Genomic DNA, 23241 nt, shown 5'->3' on the forward strand with positions numbered 1-23241 from the left:
CCAGCACTTCTGCAAATCAGATCCCAGGTGGACCCTTAAAACAAGAAACACAGCTAGTGGCCAGCTGTAAAAAATTTGGTTTACTGATTTGTCCAGTATCACACAGGAACTCTGGGAGAGGCAGATGTGGTGTTCAGATTGAAAATCACTCTGAGCCAAGCAATCTGACAGTGTCCGCTTCATTCAGTCTCTGACTTCTAACTGACCAGCATTGCACATGAGCCTTTGCATAACACAACTGGCTCCAATTAGCTCTTTCCAAACCCTCTTAAAGGTACACTTTCCCACACAGTTCTCCAGGGTGGCATTCAACTTTCATTACCATAAGACTATCCTTTCTCCTTCACTACATACCTTCCAACTTCTGCAACAAATGAGGCAGGGGTCCTACAGACTATAGCCTCTTTCATTACACAACCCTGATTTGTTCCTAGAGCACTGTTTATCCTGTGCACTGAATGAGGCAAGGGTTCTGTGGAAAAATGTGTAATCATGTAATTAAAGAATCATCATAATGCCTATGCATAAGAAGGCTGAATTAATGTTATGCTCAGTCCTGGCATTCCTGGGCTGGAGTGTGCTCAGTGCAGATTGAATCTTCTGAGAATTTACCTGCCAAGTCTCTAATTAGGATGTGTAAACTGCAATTTTTCTAGGCTGATCACTTGGATCCAATTTTCAAAAGCATAGCAAAAGGCACAACTCTGACAGCAGGGTGACCCACCTGGCCAAATTTCAAGCCCTTAAGAACATAAGGGCTGTCATACTGGGTCAGACCAATGACCCATCCAGCTCAGTAGCCTATCTCTGAGAGTAGCGATTACCAGAGCTTCAAGGGGAGTGTACAGAACAGGGCAGCCAGAGTGATCCATCCTGTCTTTCCCTTCCAGCTTCTGGCAGTTGGAGGTTTAGGATTGCCCTGAGCATAGGGTTACACCCCTGACCATCTTGGCTAATACCAATTGATGGACCTATCTTCCATGAATTTATTTAGTTCTTTTTTGAACCCAGTTATACTGTTAGCCAGCACAGCATCCCACGGCAATGAGTTCCACAGGTTAATTGTACATTATGTGAAAAAGTACTTCCTCTTGTTTGTATTAAACCTGCTGCTTATTAATTTCATTGGATGACCCATGGTTTTTGTATTGTGGAAAAGTAAAACATACTTTTCTCTACACCATTCATGATTTTACAGCCCTCTATCTTATCTTCTCTTAGTTGGGTGAACAGTCCTACACTTTTTAGTCTCTCCTCAGCTGGAAGCTGTTGCATACCTTTGATCGTCTTTGTTGCCCTTCTCTGAAACTTTTCCAATTCCACTGTATCCTTTATGGGATAGAGTGACCAGAAATGGACACAGTATTCAATGTGTGGACACACCATGAGTTGTGGCATTATGCCATATAGTGGTATTACGATATTTTGTCTTATTTTCTATCCCTTTCCTAACAATTCCTAATATTCTTGCTCTGGTGCATGGAATGCTAGAGTTTCTCAGTGGAAAAGTTGCAAGAATTTTTTTTTTTAACAAGGGCAAAACAATGTAGGCTTCCCTAATCTGTTCCTTGAAATAACTCAAGCTTCCACTAAATAAACATTAGCCTGAGGTAGACACCTGGCATTGAAAACTTTAGCCTGAACACCGTGGAAAAGTTATAAGCAACTGAAAACAGGTTCTTATAGTGGGAAGTGTGTGATGGGGTGTGCACCCTACATCAACTCTGAAGAAATTGAATTAGGTGAAGTGGGCCCAATCAGCCAGTTAAGCTGCAAATCGGGGAGATTTAGGCTGCGGGGAGGCCACTAATTTGAAGGAAACTCACCTGTAAGGGAATAGGTGGGGCTTCTATAAGGTCAGGAAGCTGACAATGGTGTGGGAGGCTGCACGGAGGAAGCCTGTAGTCTCTCTCCCTGAGGTAAACGAAGTGGGGGGGATAGGGACCCTCTGAGAAAGGATTTACTTAGTAGGCCTAAGAGAAAAGGATCTGACTAGGAAGGCTGGAGAATGAAAAGCTTGGAAAAGCACAGTAGGAAGTAGTCCAGGGGCGAGAGCAGTAAGGATGGTGTAGCCGCAGACCTTAACTGCTTGCTACAGGCCCTTGGCTGGAACCCAGCATACAGGGTGGGCTGGGGTTCCCCTAATATCCATTATATAGTGGTGTTGCTTGGGGCATTGAATGGGGAGACTGCCTGAGTCACTGCAGGACTGACATAGTCAGGGTAGCGAGCATGAGGACTGCCTGATGCTGCTTGTGCAGAGACTTGGAAAGACTCCCTCTGAAGGGGAAATCGCAGTGTGGCTTGGCTGGAGGGCTGAGTCACAAAGCAGCCATGGTATGACTCAATCAGTGAGAGCTGAGCAGCAATGGTGGAAGAGAAGAAAAGGGGCGCTGAACCAGGCGGAGCTAATTGCCAGAAGGAGGTGCCACACAACACTGAGTAGAGCACATGTGACAGTCAGTTAACCTTAACTACAGTGACATTATCAGCTCTGTCTATGATAGTCTCATATACCAAAAACTAGAACAGAAGCAATGATACCAAAAGAGACATCATTTTGTTAGATATATTAAAAGTGGCTTTTGTTACAAAAGGAGTAGTAATATCTAAGTAAGAAATTGTGAGGTATAAGCAACTAATAAATATTTATAAATTCATCAAAAATTAAATATGAACATATAATTAGTAAAATGCCAATATATTATTCTCTGAAAATACTCATACATACCTTGTCATGTCTGTTTTATGTTAAATACGCTATATAAAATATATACACTAAAGTCATCACAATTAATGTAAGCTATTCTAACTATTCCTGCAGCTAACTGTGATTACTAAATCCACAATGCTAATATTTTCTCCAGTCAGCCGATCTTGCTCGTGTTCAGGAGCTACCCTTTTCCCCATCCACAGGCCTTACTCTGTCTTGCCTCTAGCTACTTCAGCAGCGTCTGTGCTAGATCCCTCCAAAACTGATACCTCTTCCTAGGCTGTGTAAAAATAATTCATTCCCCTATCTTTTTCTGGCACAGACCTGGTTCCATTTTTTAGCCTCAAAAGCAGCTTGCAGATCCCATCAGATACCAGTACTTCAAATATTATTGCATCAGCAGAACTGGCTCAGGAGCCATTCTTACCTAGCATAACTGTTAGTTTTGATCCATGATGTAGTTATATAAAACATCATATTAATTTGACATTTTGCTTTCTTTGCCTTTTCCAAGATTATTTGTCACAGTAGGCACCTCCCAAGTTTCTTCTCACCTTAAAGTCATATAAAGTTACTGAAAAAACATGACCAAGTACCTGTAGATAGCTACAAAGTCTAAGTGTTTTTCATCATGTGAAGATGAGGCTACAGCATTCTGTTCTGTATGTCTTTGCTTCCAATTGTGTTGTTAGCTTCCACTTCTTGAACTTTAGAATTTGTTGGTTTCCAATGGCTTTGTCCCCAGGAACAAGGTATTGGATCTTCTCATCAGGACTTTGGCAAAAAAATATTTATGTAAGCAGACAGAAATACTTGAAGATTGCGTGTAAAGTGCAAAGCAATGGCACTTTGAAAAAACAGACAGGATTGCATTTTAAGGTTTTTACCTAGCAATTTCTTTTTCAAACTTATTCCAGCAGGATCTAAGGCTAGCTATAGTTTCTTTTAGTTCACATAATTCTTGGCAACATTTTTTCTTGGGGTCTTGTGCCCCTAGTGTGTCTTTGCTGGGTTGTGTAAGCAATATGCAAACCTGTAAAAGAACAGTTTTAAATTGTTAATCGAGATGAGCTTATATTCCTTTCTGCAGAGAAATACTTTAAAACGTAAAACAATCAAATATATATCAATAAATGTAATTATCCTAACTGAGCCAGAACATTGGGCGACTCACAATAAGGCCATAGAATCTTAGTCACTTGTGATCACAGTCTGATCAATACCACTAGCGGCACAGTGCCTCTTTACACCAAACCAGAAAACTCAGTTTTGACTTTGAAGGAAGCATGCCACCTGCTGAACTACCAACACATCTTCCTATAGCATCCAGCAGTGCTGTGAAGGTTTTACATGCAAGTACTGACCTTGCCTAATCCTTGATTAGTTAATGAATATAAAAAACCCAAATCCAAATATAGTAAAAGCGTTGTTATCTGGCATGTTGGGTGAAGGGTGTGTGTGTGTGCCAGTTAATCAAATATGCTGGTTCACTAAGAGTTATACTTTACCAATTGCAGGGGGTGTGGGCTCCAGGGTGGAGCCAGAAATGAGGGGTTCAGGGTGCAGGACGGAGAGTCTGGCTGAGAATTGTGTGTGTGAAGGGGTGAGGGCTCTGTCTGGGGATGCAGGCTCTGGGGTGAAGTGAGGGATGAGGGGTTTGAGGTGCAGGAGGGGGCTCCGGGATTTGGGAAGGAGTGTGGGTGCAAGAGAGGGTTCAGGTAGGGATTGGGATAGGCTCTAGGAGGGAGTTGCGGTGTGGAAGGGAGCTCGGGGCAGGGAGTTGGGGCACAGGAAGGGTTTTAGGGTGCCAGATCTGGCTGGCACTCACCTAGGGTGGCTCCCTGCAAGAGGCAACATGATGTCCCTGCTGCTCCTAGGCAGAAGTACAGCTGGGCGGCTCTGCACGCTGCCTCCGCTCGCAGGCACCGCCTCCACAGCTTCTATTGGCATCGGTTCCTGGTCAGTGGGAGCTGTGGAGCCAGCGAGTAGGGCAGGGGCAGCGCACAGAGCCCCTGTGGCCATTCTTCCACCTAGGAGCAGCAGGGACATGATGTTGCTGCTTCTGGGGAGCCACACAGAGCCAAGTAGGGAGCCTGCTTGCCCTGTGCCAACTGGACTTTCAGCGAAGATCAGCAATGCCAGTTTACAGAGCTTTCCAGTGGGTAAAGTGCCAGACAGTTCAGCTTTTACTGTACTATTAAAGGGTGAAACTGAAAAATTATGGTTCAAAAATATTATCAGAGTACTTATTTTGAGAAGTGTCAATGCTTACCATAGAATCTTCCCATAGACGTCAATGGGCTTTACATCAGAGCCTTAAGCTCTGTATCAAGGGGCATACTACATGGGGTGAGTTTTATGTTTCATTTTGGTTGATGGTAGTAACCTTCTATCCTGAAGAGACTTACGAGAGCAATGTTCTTCCTTCTTTATATAAAAATATGCAAGGTAATTTGTAGGCTCTCCCAACAACTTACCTTTCTATTTTTGCTCTCTCTATCACATCTGCAATGTAGAATTTCTAATGTCATACATGAAACTCGAGCAGTTTGCCATCTGAAATCTTTGTTGATCTTTTTTTTATAAAAGAACTTAAGCATGTCACATGCCATATTCTGTAATGACCTTATTTCCTATGAAGAAAGAAATAAAGAAAAGATACCTTGAATCTGAGTTCTCTTAGATTTTATATAATGGTTGGCTGTCTTAAGCTGTTTCAGTAGGCATTGGCTTGTTTAGAAGCTGCTATGCTGTTCTCTTCCAATATCATGTGGCTAACCTGACTAAATTTTCAGACCCTCATACTGTATGAAGCATTCCTAGACGTATTGAATTCAGTCTGCAATTACAACTGACACTGGTGGGGTTTGATCTTATCTAAAGCAAACTAATATATCAAATTTTAAAAAGTGATTTTGTGATTATGACAACTACCTACGTGTGAATTTATGAATATTAGTATGTATAGTAATGAGATTCCAACTCCCCTACCATTAACAACTTTGGCTTCTACATGGGGACCATGTCTGCCACAACATTATTTTAGAAATACTTCTTACTAGAAAGTGCAGATTATTTTGTAAAAGATGTCTTACAGATATAGAATTTAAGATCAATATCTGAAGTGAAGGTTTAGTTGTATTGGTGGTAATAGAAAAAATGTTGGTAGGAAAATAAAACAAAGCATTTGAAAGATTAATTTGTACTTGTTAGCTAACTGACACAAAGAAGGCATCTTGTTCTTCATTCCATATTGGATGAAAATATTTTTAAAAAATCAATATTTTGATAAGTGAGTATAATCTCTGTAGTATGAGATATTGGCTTCTTTGGAAACAGAATTACTACTTAAAGTTTCAAATAAAAATCAAGTACTTGTGTGCAGTATGCATAAATTTTAGGCCCAGAAAAGATGAAAAGGAAATTATTTTATTAGCTCTTACAAGTCCACTGTGCTTGGCTCTGTACAAACATGGAAAAAAAGATGGTCTCTGCCCCAAAGAGTTTATAATCTAAATATAAGAAACTGATGGAGACAGACTGACAGGGATGGGAGGGGGGAGTACAAGGAAAAAATGAGACAATATTGGTCAGTATGATAGGCTGTGGCCTCAGCTCACCAGCAGTCTAACCATTGTCAAGTTTTAAAATGAACAGTTCTATAATACAAATTCTGAATACCAGGACTTGCTGTGATTACAACATAACAGTCCCCATCAGCAGAATTTGTTACACAGAGATTGGATTACACAGAAAAGAAATCTACAACACACGAGTGCAAGGAAACTCTGAGGGAAAAAAAAGGGTACTAACCTTTCTGTAACTGTTCTTCGATATGTGTTGCACATATCCATTCCAATGTAGATGTGTGTGTGCCCCGAGCACAGCTGTCAGAAAATTTTCCCTTAGTGGTATCTGTCAGGTCAGCTCTGGTGTGCTCTGGGGCTGTGTGTTCATAGCATTGGGCTATAGGGCACTGCCAACCCCATATCCCCTCAGTTCCTTCTTTCCAGCCATGTCCGATAAGATGGGTAGGACGGTGGGTCTTGGAATGGACATGTGCAACACATCGTGAACTAGTTACAGAAAGATTTTCTTTTTTGAGTGATTGCACATGTCCATTCCAACATAGAAGACCCCAGCAGTTGTACAGGTGTCCCTAGACTCTGTTTGTCAGAAGCTGGGAATGGGTGACAGGGAATGCATTACTTGATGATTACCTGTTCTGTTCATTCCCTCTGGGGCACCTGGCATTGTCCACTGTCAGAAGACAGGATACTGGGCTTTCTTATATCCTTCTGTAGGTATAGGGCTCGGAGTTTACTGACATGCTGACTGCAACACAGATTGGTCAAATCCAGCATTGTCCCTAGCCTGCTAAGCGATGGCATAATGAGAAGCAAATGTGCGCACTGATGACCAAGTTGCTGCGCTACAAATGTCCTGAATAAGGACCTGGGCTCAAAACACTGCTGAAGACGCTTTGTGTCCTTGTTGAATGAGCGATTAGGGTGGGAACACCTGCTAGTTTGTAACATATGCAAACACATGACATGATCCAAGATGAAATTACCTGAGGTCTGATGGAGAGACCTTTCATCCTGTTTGCAACCTTTACAAACATGGGTGGATTTCCGAAACTGTTTGGTCCTTTCTATGTAGAAAGCCAGTGCATAGCCAACATCTAACAAGCAGAGCCTTTGCTCTTCCCTGTGGAATGTGGCTTCGGATAGAAAACCAGTAGGAAGATAGCTTGATTGCTATGGAACTGGGAGACCACCTTTTGGAAGGAAAGCTGGGTGAGGACACAACTGCACCTTATCCTTGAAGAACACCATGTACAGTGGTTCCAAAGTGAGGGAACGGATCTCTGAAACTCTTCTGGCTGAAGTAATGGCCACTAAGAAGGTCACCTTCCAGGAGAGGTATAGTAACGAGTAAGTAGCCAGTGGCTTCACCCCGTGTCCTTCCTGATAAGAATTGTGCTGAAGTTGCTGATACATGCATTTTAAAAGAGCAGGATGTGTCCCAGGAATATCTATTGGGGTCTCAAGGCTGCAAACTCTGGAAAACCCCACACCTGGTTAATCAATAATCAGAAGGAACCTCTTGCTTGACCATTGAAACTGCATACTTAACAAGTTTTCTTTAAGGGGCATGTCATTCTATTACTAATGTATAAATAAAGTTTGAGGTAGTTGGACTTGTTTGGGACTTTTCTGGGACTTTCCCTCTGGATACATCTTGTGGTCCCCACCAGCAGACAAAAGATTTGGCCACCGGAAGCCTGCCGCTGTGTCATTTGAGAGCCAAACACAGCTTTGATAATTATCAAGGGCTGGGGGTGTTTTACTAACCTGTTGCAGACATGCGTAAGTGTTTGGGACTAAGCTTTAAGTGAACACACTCTTGTGTTGTCCTCTTTGGGCCGGCCATCTATTGATTGGACGACCGTGTCTCCCCTGATTTATTTCCTGACACCTCTTCGCACAGAGTAAAAGTTACCAAGAGCTTTGGGTTGAAAGAACCGTGGGTAACAGTTGCACCTGAGGATACAACCTCTCAAAGCCCTGAAGGAAATAGTTAGAAAGATGGATCGGTCATCCAAGGGTGAACAGCAGAGATTGCTGCCAGGTGGACTCTAATTGAATACACGGTTAAACTCTAATAGACTGCAGTCTCAAGTGCAGTAAGTACACTAGAATGAACAGCAGTGACGATCACATAGGTGAGACACCCTTCTGGGAAGACCAGATAGCAAACCACTTCCATTCTGCTAGGTAAGTCACCCTGGTGGAAGCTTTTCTGATTCCTAGTACAACCTTAAGGACCTGCTCCGAGCAGGCTAGTTCTGTGGGGTTTAGCCATGGACCTTCCAGGCCATGAGGTGGAGGGACCCAAGGTTTGGGTGGAGCAGATGACCGTGGTCCTGAGAGATCAGGTCTGGATGTAGAAGTAGTGGGATTGGTGACGCCACTGAGAGGTCCAGCAGAGAGGCGAACCGATGCAGGCAGGGCCAAGGCGGAGCTATCAGAATGACCTGCACTTGGTCCAGTTTGATCTTCAGCAGGACCTTGTGCACAAGTGGAATAGGAGGGAAAGCACAGAACAGGTGACCTGTCCATGGAAGAAGGAAAGCATCTGAAAGTGACTCGAGGCTGTGGCCCAAAAGGGAGCAGAACTGGTGATACTTCCTGTTGTGCTTTGTTGCAAACAGATCTACCTGGGGAGTCCCCCGCTGCTGGAAAATGACCTTCATGACATCTAGGCAAGGGATCACTCATGGTGATCGGTCAAGGATCTGTTGAGCTGATTTTGTGCTCGTTTTGTGCTCTTGGTAGGTAGGAGGCCTCAAGGTGAATCGAGTAGGTTATGCAAAAATCCCACAACCTAACTGCCTCCCAACACAGGGCAGGAAGCATAGAACATGCCCACCGTGTTGTCTGTTAGAACCAACACATTTTTGCCTTTAACATGAGGCAGGAATGCCTGACAAGCCAAGAGAACTGCCCTGAGCTCCCTGACATTGATGTCTATAAAGAGCTCTTCCGGGGGTCACAGGCCTTGAGTTCTGAGGAGACCCAAGTGAGTTCCCCAGCCCAGTGCTGATGCATCTGTGGCCAGGAAGAGTAACGGATGGGGCCATGAAAATGGGATGCCCTTGCAAACTGCCAGTGGGTCCTGCCACCAATGGAGTGAGTTGAGAACTGGGCGAGGAATCATAAGGACCATATCCAGATGAGGGCAGTTTGCCTGGGAGATGTCTGAGGTGTAGTCTCGCGTATACACTACATAAGTACATGTGGCCATATGACCCAAGAGTCTCAGACAACTCTGGGCCATCGTCGTTGGGTGATCCTTGAGGCATGCTGTGAACTCCATGACTGCTTGAAATCACCTTTCTGGGAGGAAGGCTCTGGCCTGGACAGAGTTAAGCACAGCTCAGATAAACTCTAACCTCTGAACTGGGATAAGGGTAGATTTCTGTGTATTTATAACAAGGCCCAGGTCCTGGAAAGTCAACTGGATGAGGTGGATGCTGGATCCCCCTGAGCCCTGGTTTGGCCTATGACCAGCCAGTCATTGAGCTAAAGATACACCTGCACCCCTTGGCTCCTCAAGAAGGCTGCTACTACTGCCATGTACTTTGTAAAAACGTGTGGGGTAGCTGACAGGCTGAACAGGAGAACTGCAAATTGGTAATGCACGTGATCCACTATCAATATGAGGAACCTCCTGTGACCCTGAAAAACTGGTTTGTGAAAATAGGCATCTCTCAAATCAAAGGCGATGTACTAGTCCCCTAGATCCAGGGAGGTGATGATGGACTCCAAGGAGATCATGCAGAACTTTAACTTCTTGAGATAACTGTTAAGCTGGTGCAGGTCCAGGATAGGTCTGAGACTCCCCCTTGTTTTTTCCTAACCCCAAAAGCTCAGAGTAGAACCTGCAACCCCTTAAATTCTGTGGAACCTCTTCCATGGCTCCCACCTGCAGGAGCAACTGCACCTCTTGGGCCAGAAGTTGCTTGTGAGAGGAGTCCCTGAAGAGGGATGGGGAGAGAGGTGAGGTGGGAGGGAAGAACTAAATTGAAGGGTATATCCCACTTCTATTGTGCTCAGTACCCAATGGTTTGTAATAATATGGGACTATTGTCCAGAGAAGTGGGACAAGTGGTCCACAAACAAAGGGTAGGTTGGATCCAAAGTTTCTGTGACTGGTACGGCATCCTCAAGCGCCAAATCAAAAGGCCTACTTAGAGCCCCCTGAATATCTGGGAGGAGGAGGCACTGAAGTTGAGGAGGACTGGAGTGAAGGTCTCTGCCTGAAGCCTTTATTTCTCTTTCTCTGAGAGTCCTGCCGGGCCAGCAGAGGGAAGAACCAGGAGAAATGTTGAGACCTATAATGCTTCTCAAAGACAGTGAGGTGTAGAAGCCCAGGGACTTCAGATTATCCCTGGAGTCCTTGAGGTCACGAAGCTTGATGTCTGTCTGCTCTGAGAAGAGTGAAGTGCACTCAAAGGGAAGGTCCTAGAGGGTCTGCTGAACCTCATGTGGGAGGCCTGAGACTTGGAGCCAGGAACTCCTACACATGACCAATGTGGAGGCCATGGACCTGGTCTCTGAATCCTGAGCTTCCAGGGCCACTTGTAGGGAAGCCTTTGCTACGGACTTCCCTTCCTCCACCAAAGAGGAGAATTCCCATTAGGCCTCTTAGGACATCGAGTCCTTAAACTTTAACAAGGCGTAAAGTCACCTCTGCTCAGGAGCGCTTTTGATTAGTGATCCTGAGCTGCAAACCGCCAGTTGAGTAGACCTTCCTCCCAAACAGGTCTAGCTTTTTTGTGTCTTTTGCTTTGGGGATAGCCCCTTATAACTCCTGTAACTGTCGCTCATTGGCAGCGGAGCCCCCAGATATCCTGTGGGGGTGGGATGAGGATACAAAAACTCATATTATCTAGCTAGGACAAAGTACTTCTTTTCACCCTTCTTGTCCGTAGGAGGTAGGGACACCAGGGTTTACCATAGGGTTTTTATTGGGTCCATGATGGCTTCACTGAGGGGAAAGGTCACAAGATGTCCACCAAAGACTGGGAGGACTCCTGAACCCCCTCAGCCTGAATGCCCAGGTTTTGGGCCACTCTCTTAAGAAGCTCCTGATCGGCCTTATAGTCATCATGAGCGGGTGACATGTCAACTCCTGTCATGGCCTCATCAGGAGAAGAGGAGGAAAAAGCTTACGCTGGCAGGGAGCACTACTACTCCTTGCTTTTGGCACCGGACAGGTTCCATGATGTTGGCTCTTAGTACTCGGTACCAGAGCCTGGACCAGACTCCGCTTGAAGAAGTGGCAGCACTCTTCCCTCGCAGGCCACCAAGTGTGAGCACTTCCATTGAGGATCTTGCATAAAGGGAAATGCCCAAAGGTTCTAGAAGAACCACTGCGCAGGCACCTGCCTCTAGCCAGCAGGCCAAGCAGTCAATGTTATGGCCTGGCCCAGGTCCATTGCAGGTTAGTGCCGACTTGCCTGTTGGGGCTGGTTCCTATGGGAGATATACAACTCCACTTCCGACTACGAGGACAAGAAGTCCTCTGTCCAGAGGAGCAGTTCCCATTGGTGCCAGTGAACAGTGTCAAGGCAGGGAACACTGGAACTGGACCATCACAGCCAGCTTCCCTTTATACAGTACGAAGGGCTGTGGAGTGGCACAATGCGGGTCGCACTCTGTTCTGGTCTCCATGCCTGGCCATTCTAGAGGTCAGGGAATGTCCTATCTTGACTGGCATCTACTTTTGTTTTTTTCTCAGCACCGGAGATGCTGAATGTTGCTGAGGTGCCCAGACAGCGGCAGAAGTGCTCCTCAGTGACACCAAGGTGCTTGGTGCTGAGTTTGAATGGCCTGGCTCCAATAGCGGTCCAAGCACTGTTTCTATTAAGAGGGACTTCAGCCTAGCATCCTGGTCATTTTTGATACAGGGCTTGAAGTCCCTGCGACTCTTGCAGCACTCCCAAACGTAAGCTTCCCCTAAGCATTTAAAGCAACTGGAATGTGGGTAGCCCAGAGGCATAGCCTTGCTGCAGGAGCCACAAGGCTTGAAGCTCAGCCACCAAGGCATGCCTCAGTACTGGGAGCGGAGGAAACTAACTAACAGCTACAAGAGAAACTTAACCAACTATGAACAAAACTATATGTATAGAAAGAGAGGAAACAAAGTCCACTGAGGAAGATTTGCAAGAGAAGGATAGAGCATTTCCAGCGACCATCATGGGTGGTAAGAAGGAACTGAGAGGACGTGGTCAGCAGTGCCCTATACACCAACGCTATGGACATATGGCACCAAAGGGCACCAGAGCCGACTTGACAGATACCGTGGAGGGCATATTTTCTAGTGACTGTGCTCAGGGCACACACATACACCTACATTGCAACCGACATGTGCAATCATTCAAAGAAGAAGTTGTCTTTTACCTGAGTATCATTGCAGAAAAATGCACTGGGGTTTTCATGTCTTTTATTCCTGCAGCACCTGTCACGATACTCTTCAGACATATTTTCCTATAATAGATCATATATTAAATAATGTAACAGTGTTCAAATCAAGTTGGCTTGTTTCTCTTTCAACAGTTGATGAGCTTAACTCCTTACACAGCTTTTTAGGATGGCATCAAGAGTAGCAGTGGAAATAGAGAGTGCTGAATTTTTTCTTGGCAGGTAAGCTAAGGAGGAAATTTAGCTATAGTTTGCAAGGGTAGCTATTTATAATTTTGAAACTACAGATTCCACTTAATTACTTGATTTCTTAACAGCATTTTTTTTGTTGTATTTTTGTTTAAAGTTTATTCTCTTAAGAAATATATATAAATTGAGATTTTCCAGGGCATCTAATGGGATTTTGACAAGCATTTTCTATTAACATGAATAAAGTTGTGTCTAAATCCCCTAAATGTCTTCACCTGTAAGTCTTGCCCCTTTGCGCCACCATTTTTTCCCTTTGTTTCCTTCTTCCACACCTTTCTTCATGTCATCCAGACACTTGTAATAACTTCTTGATCCCAGCAGAAACACATTCTCTCCCTTTGTTCTTTCCAACCCCCCTCAAAAGTCTCTCTGAACCTTGCAGAAGAAATGTGTTAAGTCATATCAATATTATGCCGTCCTAGATTTTAAAAAATACAAGAAAGGTTTAGCCATCTCCATCCTTTGGGTTTCTCTTTGTATTTTTGTTCTAACTTTGTCAGTGTTTCAGAAGCACATCTGAACAAAACTGACTTCAAACTTCGGAAACAGTAGATTGTGTAAACAGGGAGGCAGTGACTCAACACAAAGCCCTATTGAGTCAAATATTCAAAGACATAAAACAATTAAGAGAGCATCAAACAGCTGTTTGTTTGCTGAAATGCTCAAATTCCATTCCAGACATAAGGGCAAGACAATCAGCAGCTCCGCCTGACTTTTCAAATAGCTTCACAGTAATCGCTCTGGTTGGTAGGTAGGTAGGTCACTGGGTGGGACAAAAAGACAGTGGATGAAACCCTAGCCCCATTGGAGTCCATGGCAAAACTCCCCTAGACTTCAAGGGGACCAGGATATACCTACTATCTGCCTGTAGTTAATGTCTGCAGTCACTAGATATGGAGCAAAATCACAATGAGCATTACCACACATAACCTCTAATAGAAATCATATTTTACTCTTGCCATTCTTTTAAACTTGGGGGAAAGATTATGGGAACCTTGGTTCTTGAGAATTTAAGAAACACATACCATAGTTTGGGGGAGAAATTAACATTATTCTCGCTCTGTGGTGACATTGCTTATTGACAGTCATCAAAATTTTTATTTTATTCTTAATATTTTTGTTCTGTGAACCACTGCACTTATAGAAATCTAGATCAAATTTAGCCTTGCAAATCCTGCTTTGAGTCAGACTAGACAGAAATTGATAAGTAAAAGAAAAGCAATAATATCTTACACACACTGCAGCAGCGTGGTACTTATCAGAACTACTAATTATGGTGGCTTAGAGAGTGTAATGGAGTAAAAGATCCTTCTGCCTCTAGGTTCCAAGTTCAAACCGGAACACAGGTTTTGTAGTAACTGAAAGTTATTTGCTATCACTACGTGATCTCAGGCAAGAGGCTAGTGGACACTTTCTACCACACAAACTGTATTACTAACAGTTCCTGCTGATAATTTAAGCAGACAGAGAAGCATTGATTAGACATGGACCCTGAACTAATCTCTCCAGAGCTGGGGTAACACACATTGGCTGGGAAATGAAGGAATCTGCATAACAGGTGCTGGTGCTACCCCTGTTCCGTGAGGACTTCAGATTTCAATATTCACAATCCCATACCTTTCATGAGCACTAAATTCACAACTCCTTAAATAAAAATTAAATAGCAAATACTTTCATTTTTTCCTAGCTGCTGTGGAATTCTAATGACTAGGAATGATTCACTTGATGTAGAGAGCTGTTGCTTTAAGCAATCCATTTAATGTGCTGGCACAAAGATATAAAATATTAGACTAATGGTCTGGGTATGCCAGTCTTCTCCTTAACTGGCCTTTCACATGGCTTTCAAATATGGTGATGATTTCCAGTTTACCTCTCATTGCTGACAATGATCCAGAGATCAAGACTGAGGGCCAGTTTTTTTAAATGCTGACTTTGTGCATATATTCAACAGAGGGCATAAAACTTCAGGCAAAGTTATAGAGAGATGCAAATTATGGGTCAGATTATGTAGCCTCTACTCATATTGAATAGCATTTACAAACGCAAGTAGTCTCAATGACTTCACCACAACCACTATATAAGTGCTCTCCAATGGGATTAGGTGTTACACAATCTAGACCTAAATATTTTATATTTCTAACTACCTGTTGCAAGGACACGATCATCTGAGTCATATCATTTGCACCTGCAAATAACTGCATTCACAGCTAGGGGTGAGTGCAAAATTAGAGGCTGCATCGTTATGTCCCCTAAAAAAAAAACTGCACACCCATTTTAATGTGTGCCTTTCAATGTGACATTTAGCATGAATTAACCTTAAAATTATTCACAAAAAGACCACCTTTACTTTTAAAAAAAATTTAAAACAAACGAAGATGACTACCTACCAGCAATTCAATATCGTGGCTTAGGATATTCTCGTACTTTTCACGTATTACAGTTGTATTTTCCATCACACAAGTAGATGAATTTACTGGCAACAGAACTACGAACAGTGGCAGAATCCCAAAGACAGACCTAAAAAAAACTATATTACAACAACATCAATTAAGTATATTTTTAATACCACGGAGTATGCTCTATTAACTGTTATATAATGAAGTCTCTTATAGTAACTTATCTGGGATTTAGTGTTCAACTCTACCAAATAACTGATACATTACAGTCCATTTTGGGTATGAAATGTGAAAATGCCTTTAAACATACTTTTCTGACAAGGTATCTTTTAAATGCATTTTCAGAGTATGTTGCCCTAGGGGTATTAACATAAACTTAATTAATGCTAACAAAAGTAATAACTATGTTGAGAGGACAATAATATCCTTTACTGTATTGTTAGAAATCCTGAAGCACTACAGTATACAGCAGATGAAGTATACAAGTTTGCAAGTATAAATAAAGTTTTGCAAGTTTTAAATATTTGGATTTGGGGCGGGCGGGTTTAAAGTAAAGTTAGTGCTCATGAAAGACACTGTCCTATTTGCCCTCCGCTGGGAAGGTCGGGCCCCTCAAAGAGTCATTCAGGCTGCCAGTCCCAGAAACTAAAATGGCCTCCATGTGCCAAATCTGCTTTGAGTGAAGTCAGTGCAGAAATCTAACTGAATTCAATGTACACGTAACAGTTATTTTGTAATTACGTTTTGCCACAGCTCCCTACCAATGGGCCTTAATGCTGTCTTGGAAGGATTACCTCTAGTAATAAGAATATAGCTCAGTCTTCATGCCCCCTCAGTCCCTCTCTGCTGATGTTGTCAATTGTGGTAATGTTGATTGTGGGGTAGACAGCTACTCTGTAGAAACTGAACTGAGAAACTCTTTTCATCGCTGTTAGTCAAATTTCACAGTCTTTACTTGGGCAAATTTCCCTTTGACTTTAAATGAGAGTTTTGCTTGAGTAACAGGCAAATTCTTTATCGCTACCTTAGGTATTTTGAGGGCACCTATCACCAAAATAATAAGTCGCTGAAGAGCCATCCAAGGGAAATAATTTATGGTCACTAACAGTCAGGGCTGGATTTAAACAGGTCAAATAAAGGTGAATGGCTCAATATCTCATTACACATTCCTTGACCTAGAACAGGTCTTAAGAACATATATACAAGAGCACATGTAACACACATTGTCCAGGACGCCTGGGCACCTAATTTAGACCTGTGGATCACACTAGCTGGCAGGGTGCCTAAAAGTTTAGGCATTGCAATACTGAATCTAAGTCTCCTCAGTAGAGCTAGCCCTAGGGCACCTGTCTGCATCTTTAGGCTCCTAACTAGCTTTGAAAATCTGGTCCAAAGTGCTATGTTATCCCTGGAAATTAAAGACATAAGTATAGTAAATGTAAGGCTGTAAAAATATGTCCCTGATCCTGCACTCAGACCTCTGACTTCTACAGAGTCATAGAGTTTAAGGCCAGAGGGATCACTAGATCATCTAGTCTGATAGCCTGTGATATTCAGGAGACCAACACTGCCCCGCACTGCCCCTATTCTAAATTTAGGGTTTAAAGTATTACAGCTCCCAGGAATTTAGATTATTATGATGCACCAATGGCAGAGGCCCCTGTAATGGTAGGGAAATGATTAAGTAAGATGTACCCAGATAATCCTGGGAAGTGACTGGCACCCATACTCTGCAGAGAAAGTCAAAGGAAACACAAGGTTGCTGCCAATCTGACCTGCGGAAAAATTCAGTTAGACTCTGAGCATATGAGCAAGAACCAGCCAGGCAAGCACCTGAAAAACAGAATGCTCACTGCCACCCCAGAGCCCTGGCCCACTCCATCCAATGTCCAATCTCCAGCTGTGGCCATCTCTGATGCTTCAGAGCAGGGGTGGCCAACCTGTAGCTCCAGAGCCACATGCAGCTCTTCAGAAGTTAATATGCGGCTCCTTGTATAGGCACCAACTCTGGGGCTGGAGCTACAGGTGCCAACTTTCCAACGTGCTGGTTGGTGCTCACTGCTCAACCCCTGGCTCTGTCACAAACCCTCTCCCACTCCACCCCTTCCCACCCCCTCCCCTGCCCTCACTCATCTCCCGCCAAGCCTCCTGCATGCCACGAAACAGCTGATTGGGAGGTGCAGGGAGGGAGAGGGAGGCACTGATCGGCAGGGCTGGTGCTGGGAGCAGGTGAGGGCAGGGCCGGCTCCAGACACCAGCCTACCAAGCACGTGCTTGGGGCGGCACCTTGGTTCGGCCCAGCGGCGCTGGGGGGAGGCGAGGCTTGGGAGGCGTGGCGCCATGCTGGGGGGCAAGGACTTGAGTGGCGCGGTGCTCGGCTGGGGAGGGCTTCAGCAGCACGGCGCTCGGCAGGGCAGGGACTTGGGCAGCGTGACGCTCGGAGTGGGGACTGGGGCGACGCGACGCTCAGGGGGTGGGGCAGTGTTCTTTGTTTTGGCTTGGGGCGGCAAAAATGTTAGAGTCGGCCCTGGGTGAGGGGGAGCTGATGGGAGGCTGCTGACGTATTACTGTGGCTCTTTGGCAATGCACATTGGCAAATTCTGGCTCCTTCTCAGGCTCAGGTTGGCCACCGCTGCTTCAGAGGAAAGCGACCAAAACAGAATGAAAAACCACAGCATGGGGAGGAGAATCCCTTCCTGCAGGTCGCCAGCTGAAGCCCTGAAGCAAACTGGAAGTGAGCCCCAGGGCTGCTGAACCCTACCCCATCAGACAATCACACTCATACATTGTCCAGCTCTCTCTTCAAACTAATTAAGTTGTTTGCCCCCACAACTCCTACTGAGAGGCTGTTCCAGAACCTCATACCTCTGATGGTTAGAAACCTTCTCCTAATTTCCAGCCTCAGTTTGTTCATGGCCAGTTTATATCCATTTTGTTTTTGTGCCAACACTGTCCTAAATAGCTCTTTACCTGCCCTAGTGTTTACGCCCCCTTCCCCTCCACACTCCCTCCAATGTATTTATACAGAGTAATTAGCCTTCTTTTTGCTAGGCCAAACGAGTCAAGCTCTTCAAGTCTTCTCTCATCTGATAAGCCCTCCATTCCCTGTTCATTCTAGTAAATCTCTGCACCCATTCCAGTTTAAATTCAACTTTCTTGAACATGTATGATAAGAACTGTACACCAAATTCCAAATGAGGTCTTACTAGTACCTTATATCGTATTAATACTTCTCTAGTTCTACCAGATTATATCCAACGATTGCAGCTGCCTGTTTCACAGCTGCATCACTTTACTGGCTTATAGTCATCCTGTGATCAAGGAACACAGTCAGGTCTCTCTTCTCCTCTGTCACTTCCAACTAATGAAACCTCAGCTTGTAGCAGAAATTATTATTAGACCTTAGGCATATGACCCTTGCACTTTATACTATTGAATTCCATCCCATTTCTGTTATTCTAGTCTTCAAGGTCATCCAAATCTTCCTGTATAATATTCTGATCTTCCTCTGTACTGACTGTCCCTCCCAACTTTGTACCCCCATCAAATTTCATTAGCATACTCCTAATTTATGTGCCAAGGTCAGTAAATAAAAATATTGAGTAAGATTAGTCCTAAAACCAAACCTTGAGGAATGCCACTAGTAACCTACCTCCAGTCATTTTTTGGCACAATCTGTTACATTATCCCCCTTGAACCAGTGCCTTTATCCACTTTACAATTCTTATACTAATCCCCTTCTTCTCGAATATAGCTAACGATTTCCCAGTTGTTTCATATTTCAAAAGACAAAAAACAATGGTCTAAGTCTGTCATTAGTGCAATAGATTCAAACAGTAACATTAAACAAGAAAGAACCACAGCCCTTATAGATATCAGTATATGGCAACAACACTGTAGCCATAGACCTACTTAATCTAGCAGTTTGTGATTAAAGATAACCTGCAAAGAAAAAAGAGTTGGGTCTATGCCATTATTATTATTTTTTTTTGCCTCTCTATGATCCATAAAGAAGGCCTGAAAGGTTTGTTGGTGTGTGTGTGTGTTTTTACATTAGTAAATTAGGTCCTAATGAACCCATAATACTGATACCATAACAAGAGCCAAGAGAGAGCCCGACGATTGAGAAGGGAAAGGATTTTCAGACAGATTGTTTATAATTAAAAAAAAAGTGAACATCTATTTATCTGCAATGACTCATTGCTATGTTGAAGGAAATGAAACTTTTTAACAAAATGAACATTCTGCTCTTCCAGTGAAAGTGTATGAGTTCATAACTCCTACTTCTTGAAATCCCCAGCCAGCAAGAGTTCATATTCCTGGGAGTTTCAGACAGAGAAAAAAGCCCATATTTACAAAAAGCAACCTTTAGTACCTTCAGTGTACAAGGAAGGGGCCAGGCAGGCACACTGTCAATGTTATACCACCCAGGGGCAGGAGATCACTTCAATTTCCTCGGCAACACCCTTGCAATATCTGTGGATTAAGTGACAGTAATGGAAAGCTACCAGGTTGTAGCATCCTCGGGGCTTTCAGTGCTTCCAAAAGCCTCCACCAGAGGCTGTTCAGAAGCACCAGCAGATCCAGTCTGGGCTTTCCCTGCTGCGGCTCAAAGCACTGGGCAGTCAGGGTGCGCTGTGTCCCTCAGCCCCCCAAGCCATGGAAATGCCCCATGGGCCTGAAGGAGAGAAGAGAGTATTATCTTCCTGCATCCAGCTTCCCAAAGCAAGAGCATGCACAAGGGGGGGCAAGCAGAGGCAGAGCCCCCCTAATTAGTGGGGGCACAGTGGAGGGAGGGAAGCAGCTCCTCTGGCTGCATGGGAAGTGCCCTTCCCAAAGCAGTCAAATTTTTATTCTTGCGCAGGCCCTCTGCCCCAGAACAGGATTCAGCCAGAGCCTGCAAACCCAGGAGGCTTAGTATATCTCCCTCCCCCCTTGGCTGGCCAGACAGCTAGTGTGAAAAATCGGGATTCCTTTTTTCCTCCGGGGATACTTACCTCTATAAAACAACGCCCCTAATGTTGGGACAGCTGGTCACCCTATGGCTGAGGAGCCCTTGGCTGGGCGCGTGGGGATCCCCAGAGGCACCTGTTTGGTGCCTGCCTCAACTTTGTGCCGGGCTCGGTGCAGCGCGCCCGCCTGCCCCTGGCTTGCCACTGCAGGCCGTGGTCAAGGCGCACGCCGCAGGGAGAGGCCCCTCTTTCCTGCAGGAGCCGAGTCGGTGCGGCTGGTGGCTGGCGGCGGATCCGCTCCCGGGACGGCAGCCGCTGCCTGGGGGTAGCTGGTTTCCCGGCTGGGCGTCCGCGGGCAGGTCTTTGCACCCACCTTGAGAGGGGCGGCGGCGGCGCTCCCTTGCCCGCTCCCCAACCCTGGCAACTCCCACTAGCGCAATCCTGATTTCCCGACACCAGGCGGGCTGGGAACCGGCCGCTTCCACTTTCGCTCTGAAAAGCTGGGAAATTCCCAGCCGGGGCAGTAGGGATAAAAGCACCTTCGCGGGCGCCGCGGCACCATTACGAGCGGTAGCTGTCAAGGAGCCAGCGCAGCCGGGTGAGACGCGCGCGCCGCGGGGCAGCGGGCAGCGTGGGCTGAGGGCTGCAAGCAGCGGGCTCTGCCGGTGGGATGCAAAGTCTGCAGGGGCTGCGCGTCGGGAGGGCTGCAAGAGTCGCCGGTTCGGGGGGTGCCTCGCGCGCGCGCCCCTTACCATGGAACATTGTCCGCAGGGGGAGGTGGAGAGAGCTGCGCTGGTGGCTTCTCGGTCATGGTGGTGGCAGAGGCTTGTGCATGGTGCGAGGCTGGTGCAGAGCCCGAGGGGAGGCTCTGGGAGTGCAGAATCCGCCGGGCCTGGCTGCGCCAGGCGCCGCTGTGCAAAGGAGCGGGCGTTCCCCGACTCAGCAGCCCTCCGGCCGCATCTTTCTTGGGGGAGACGCGCTGGCTCCGCGGGGCTCTGCTTTTCCCATAGGACTTCCGCGTGCACAAGTTACTTTCACTTTCTGCTCTGCCCGTGTGGCCCCCGCTCTCCAGCCAAGGCTGCCGACTCAAAGGCTGCACCGCGGCCAGGGGCTGGGCAGGCGCTCGCGCAGGAGGTTGCCCTCCCGGGCGCTCCGCCGCAGAGCAGGTGGGACGGCGAAGTTAGCCCGCTTCCCCTCCCCCCTGCGCAGAAAAGCGCCCCGCGCCCCGAAACCTGCCCGGTCGGGGATCCGTCCGCAAGTCCACCGAGATAGCCAGAGCCTGCGGTCAGAGCGCGGCTGGGGGGGCGGAGAAGTTGGGGAAAGGCAGCGCTGCACGGCAAAGGCCAGAGCCCCAGCAGAAGTGACAGCTGGAGGCGCTGCTTGTGTGGCTTGTCCCGGGCCGGGGAAGAGGAGGTGGGATCACACATGCCTTCCACGCCCAGCCCTTCGGGGATCCCAATGTGCGGCAAAGGCAGAAGGATGTACCTTGGCAAAGCGCGTGGAAAGAACCGTTTGTTAGTAATCAGGCCATTGGAAAAGGCTGGTTTTGTTGTTTGCTTGGGAGGGGTTGTTTTTTTTGTATGTTTGGAGTGGGCAGACCAGCTCCCTGATCCCGAGCTGTGAGAGCCCCCCACCTGAGGGGCTGCACCCATTTTGCATCCAGTAGCATGTGACTGAAATATGTAACGTGCCGCTGGGTAGAGGTTACTTTTGGACTTCCTTGACTCATTTTCAACGCTCCTGAACGCGTCGCCCAGTCTTTAGTTCGATTGATTTTTCCAGGGAAATTGTCCACTAGTTTATCTTGCTGGTGTTGTTTAAGTTCAAACGATAGTACTGACTGGAGAGCAATTGCAAAGTGCAGAAAGCAGTTGGCGCAGAGGGTATGTGAAAAGGTTTGAAATGTTATGTAGCCAATAAACAATCTCTCCCAGCGAGTCTGCTTTAGCAGAAAGGCCGGCCCGGTCGTGCAAAGCGCTGTGCGTGCGTGGACCCCTACTGAAATCTGTGGCGCTCTGCCCAATTCCAAACCACAGTACTCTGATCCTGTATGGAGGTGGGTCTCCATACAGGATCGGGGCCTTACATTGATAGCTATTTACATGGGTCTTGAATGTGAATGAAGGGTTTTGCCTGACTAAAACTTTCAAGATTTGGTCCTTAATTAGATCTGTTCATGAGACTACTGAATTCATCACCAGCTTTTTATTAGTTTTACTGGGCAAGCATGCCTTCCACCCCACCTGTATTGAAATTTGCCATCTCCTCTGGTCTAAAGTAGCCTGACTTGGTTGATGTTCAATTCAAGGCATGCTGCAAGGCTTCTTGGTGGGGGGAAGCAGTTTGCAGGGGGGTTGAAGGAGGTTTAGGATAGAGCATAATTTAGAGTATTAGCTGGCCTGGCTGTATTTCTTCAAATTATGGGTGGGGATTACCCTGTTCATGTTTTGTGATTCATAGTAAAGAACTGGGAACCCTTGAGGGGATGAACCCTTTGCATTGTAAGGCCCCAGTCCTCCAAACACTTGTGCATGTGCTGAACTTTACTTACTGAAGTAGTCCTGTTGACCTCTGGTGGTACTAGTGCTGTGAGTCAAGGTAGGTGTCTGTGTAAGTAATTGCAAAATCACAGCGAAAAGTTGTACCAAAGTCACATGTTCACATGCTAGCAAACAATATGTAAAACTTATGAGAGTACTTTATTTACATGTTCTGGATAAAAAAACTAGAAAATCAGCATATCAAAAAGATGTAGGTATGAAGTATAATAATAATGATTAATAAAACGTTCCATAGTGTGACTCATTTAGTTACTAGGCTGTGTTCTTTTAATATTCCATTTTGAAACTGAGGGTTAAATCCTGAAGTCTGTGGGCATTTTGATGTAATTGGTGCCAAGAATTGACCCTGGGACTTCTAAATAAATATAAGTGTTTTTT

The 23241-nt window shown here is 45.5% G+C and overlaps 1 protein-coding gene across 3 annotated transcripts; it reads right to left on the bottom strand.

Moving 5' to 3' along the window:
• Positions 1-2555: 2555 nt before the first annotated feature.
• IL7 (interleukin 7) lies at positions 2556-21857 on the bottom strand. Of its 3 annotated transcripts, none has more exons than XM_032803174.2 (6): positions 21055-21854; positions 15342-15481; positions 12685-12771; positions 5191-5346; positions 3601-3746; positions 2556-3487 (listed from the first exon to the last, which is right to left on the bottom strand). In XM_032803174.2, exons 1-6 carry the CDS (start codon positions 21062-21064, stop codon positions 3343-3345), a joined length of 684 nt encoding a protein of 227 aa, XP_032659065.1. In that variant the 5' UTR covers positions 21065-21854; the 3' UTR covers positions 2556-3342. The 3 variants fall into 3 exon arrangements, with proteins under 3 accessions (XP_032659065.1, XP_032659071.1, XP_032659074.1); XM_032803180.2 differs by adding an exon at positions 17046-17125 and having other exon boundaries at positions 3397-3746; positions 21055-21857; XM_032803183.2 differs by having other exon boundaries at positions 3397-3746; positions 21055-21852.
• Positions 21858-23241: the final 1384 nt, after the last annotated feature.

This window comes from Chelonoidis abingdonii, chromosome 2 (genome assembly GCF_003597395.2).
Source record: "Chelonoidis abingdonii isolate Lonesome George chromosome 2, CheloAbing_2.0, whole genome shotgun sequence".
Taxonomy (NCBI): Eukaryota; Metazoa; Chordata; order Testudines; family Testudinidae; genus Chelonoidis; species Chelonoidis abingdonii.

What these genes read in the sequence shown, in the direction of transcription:
- IL7 (XM_032803174.2), bottom strand. An exon ending in TTTTCTGCAATGATACTCAG is followed by an intron (nt 5,347 to 12,684) that starts GTAAAAGACAAC and finishes CTTTCTTCATAG; the next exon opens with GAAATAAGGTCATTACAGAA. An exon ending in TTTGAAAAAGAAATTGCTAG is followed by an intron (nt 3,488 to 3,600) that starts GTAAAAACCTTA and finishes TTTTTGCCAAAG; the next exon opens with TCCTGATGAGAAGATCCAAT.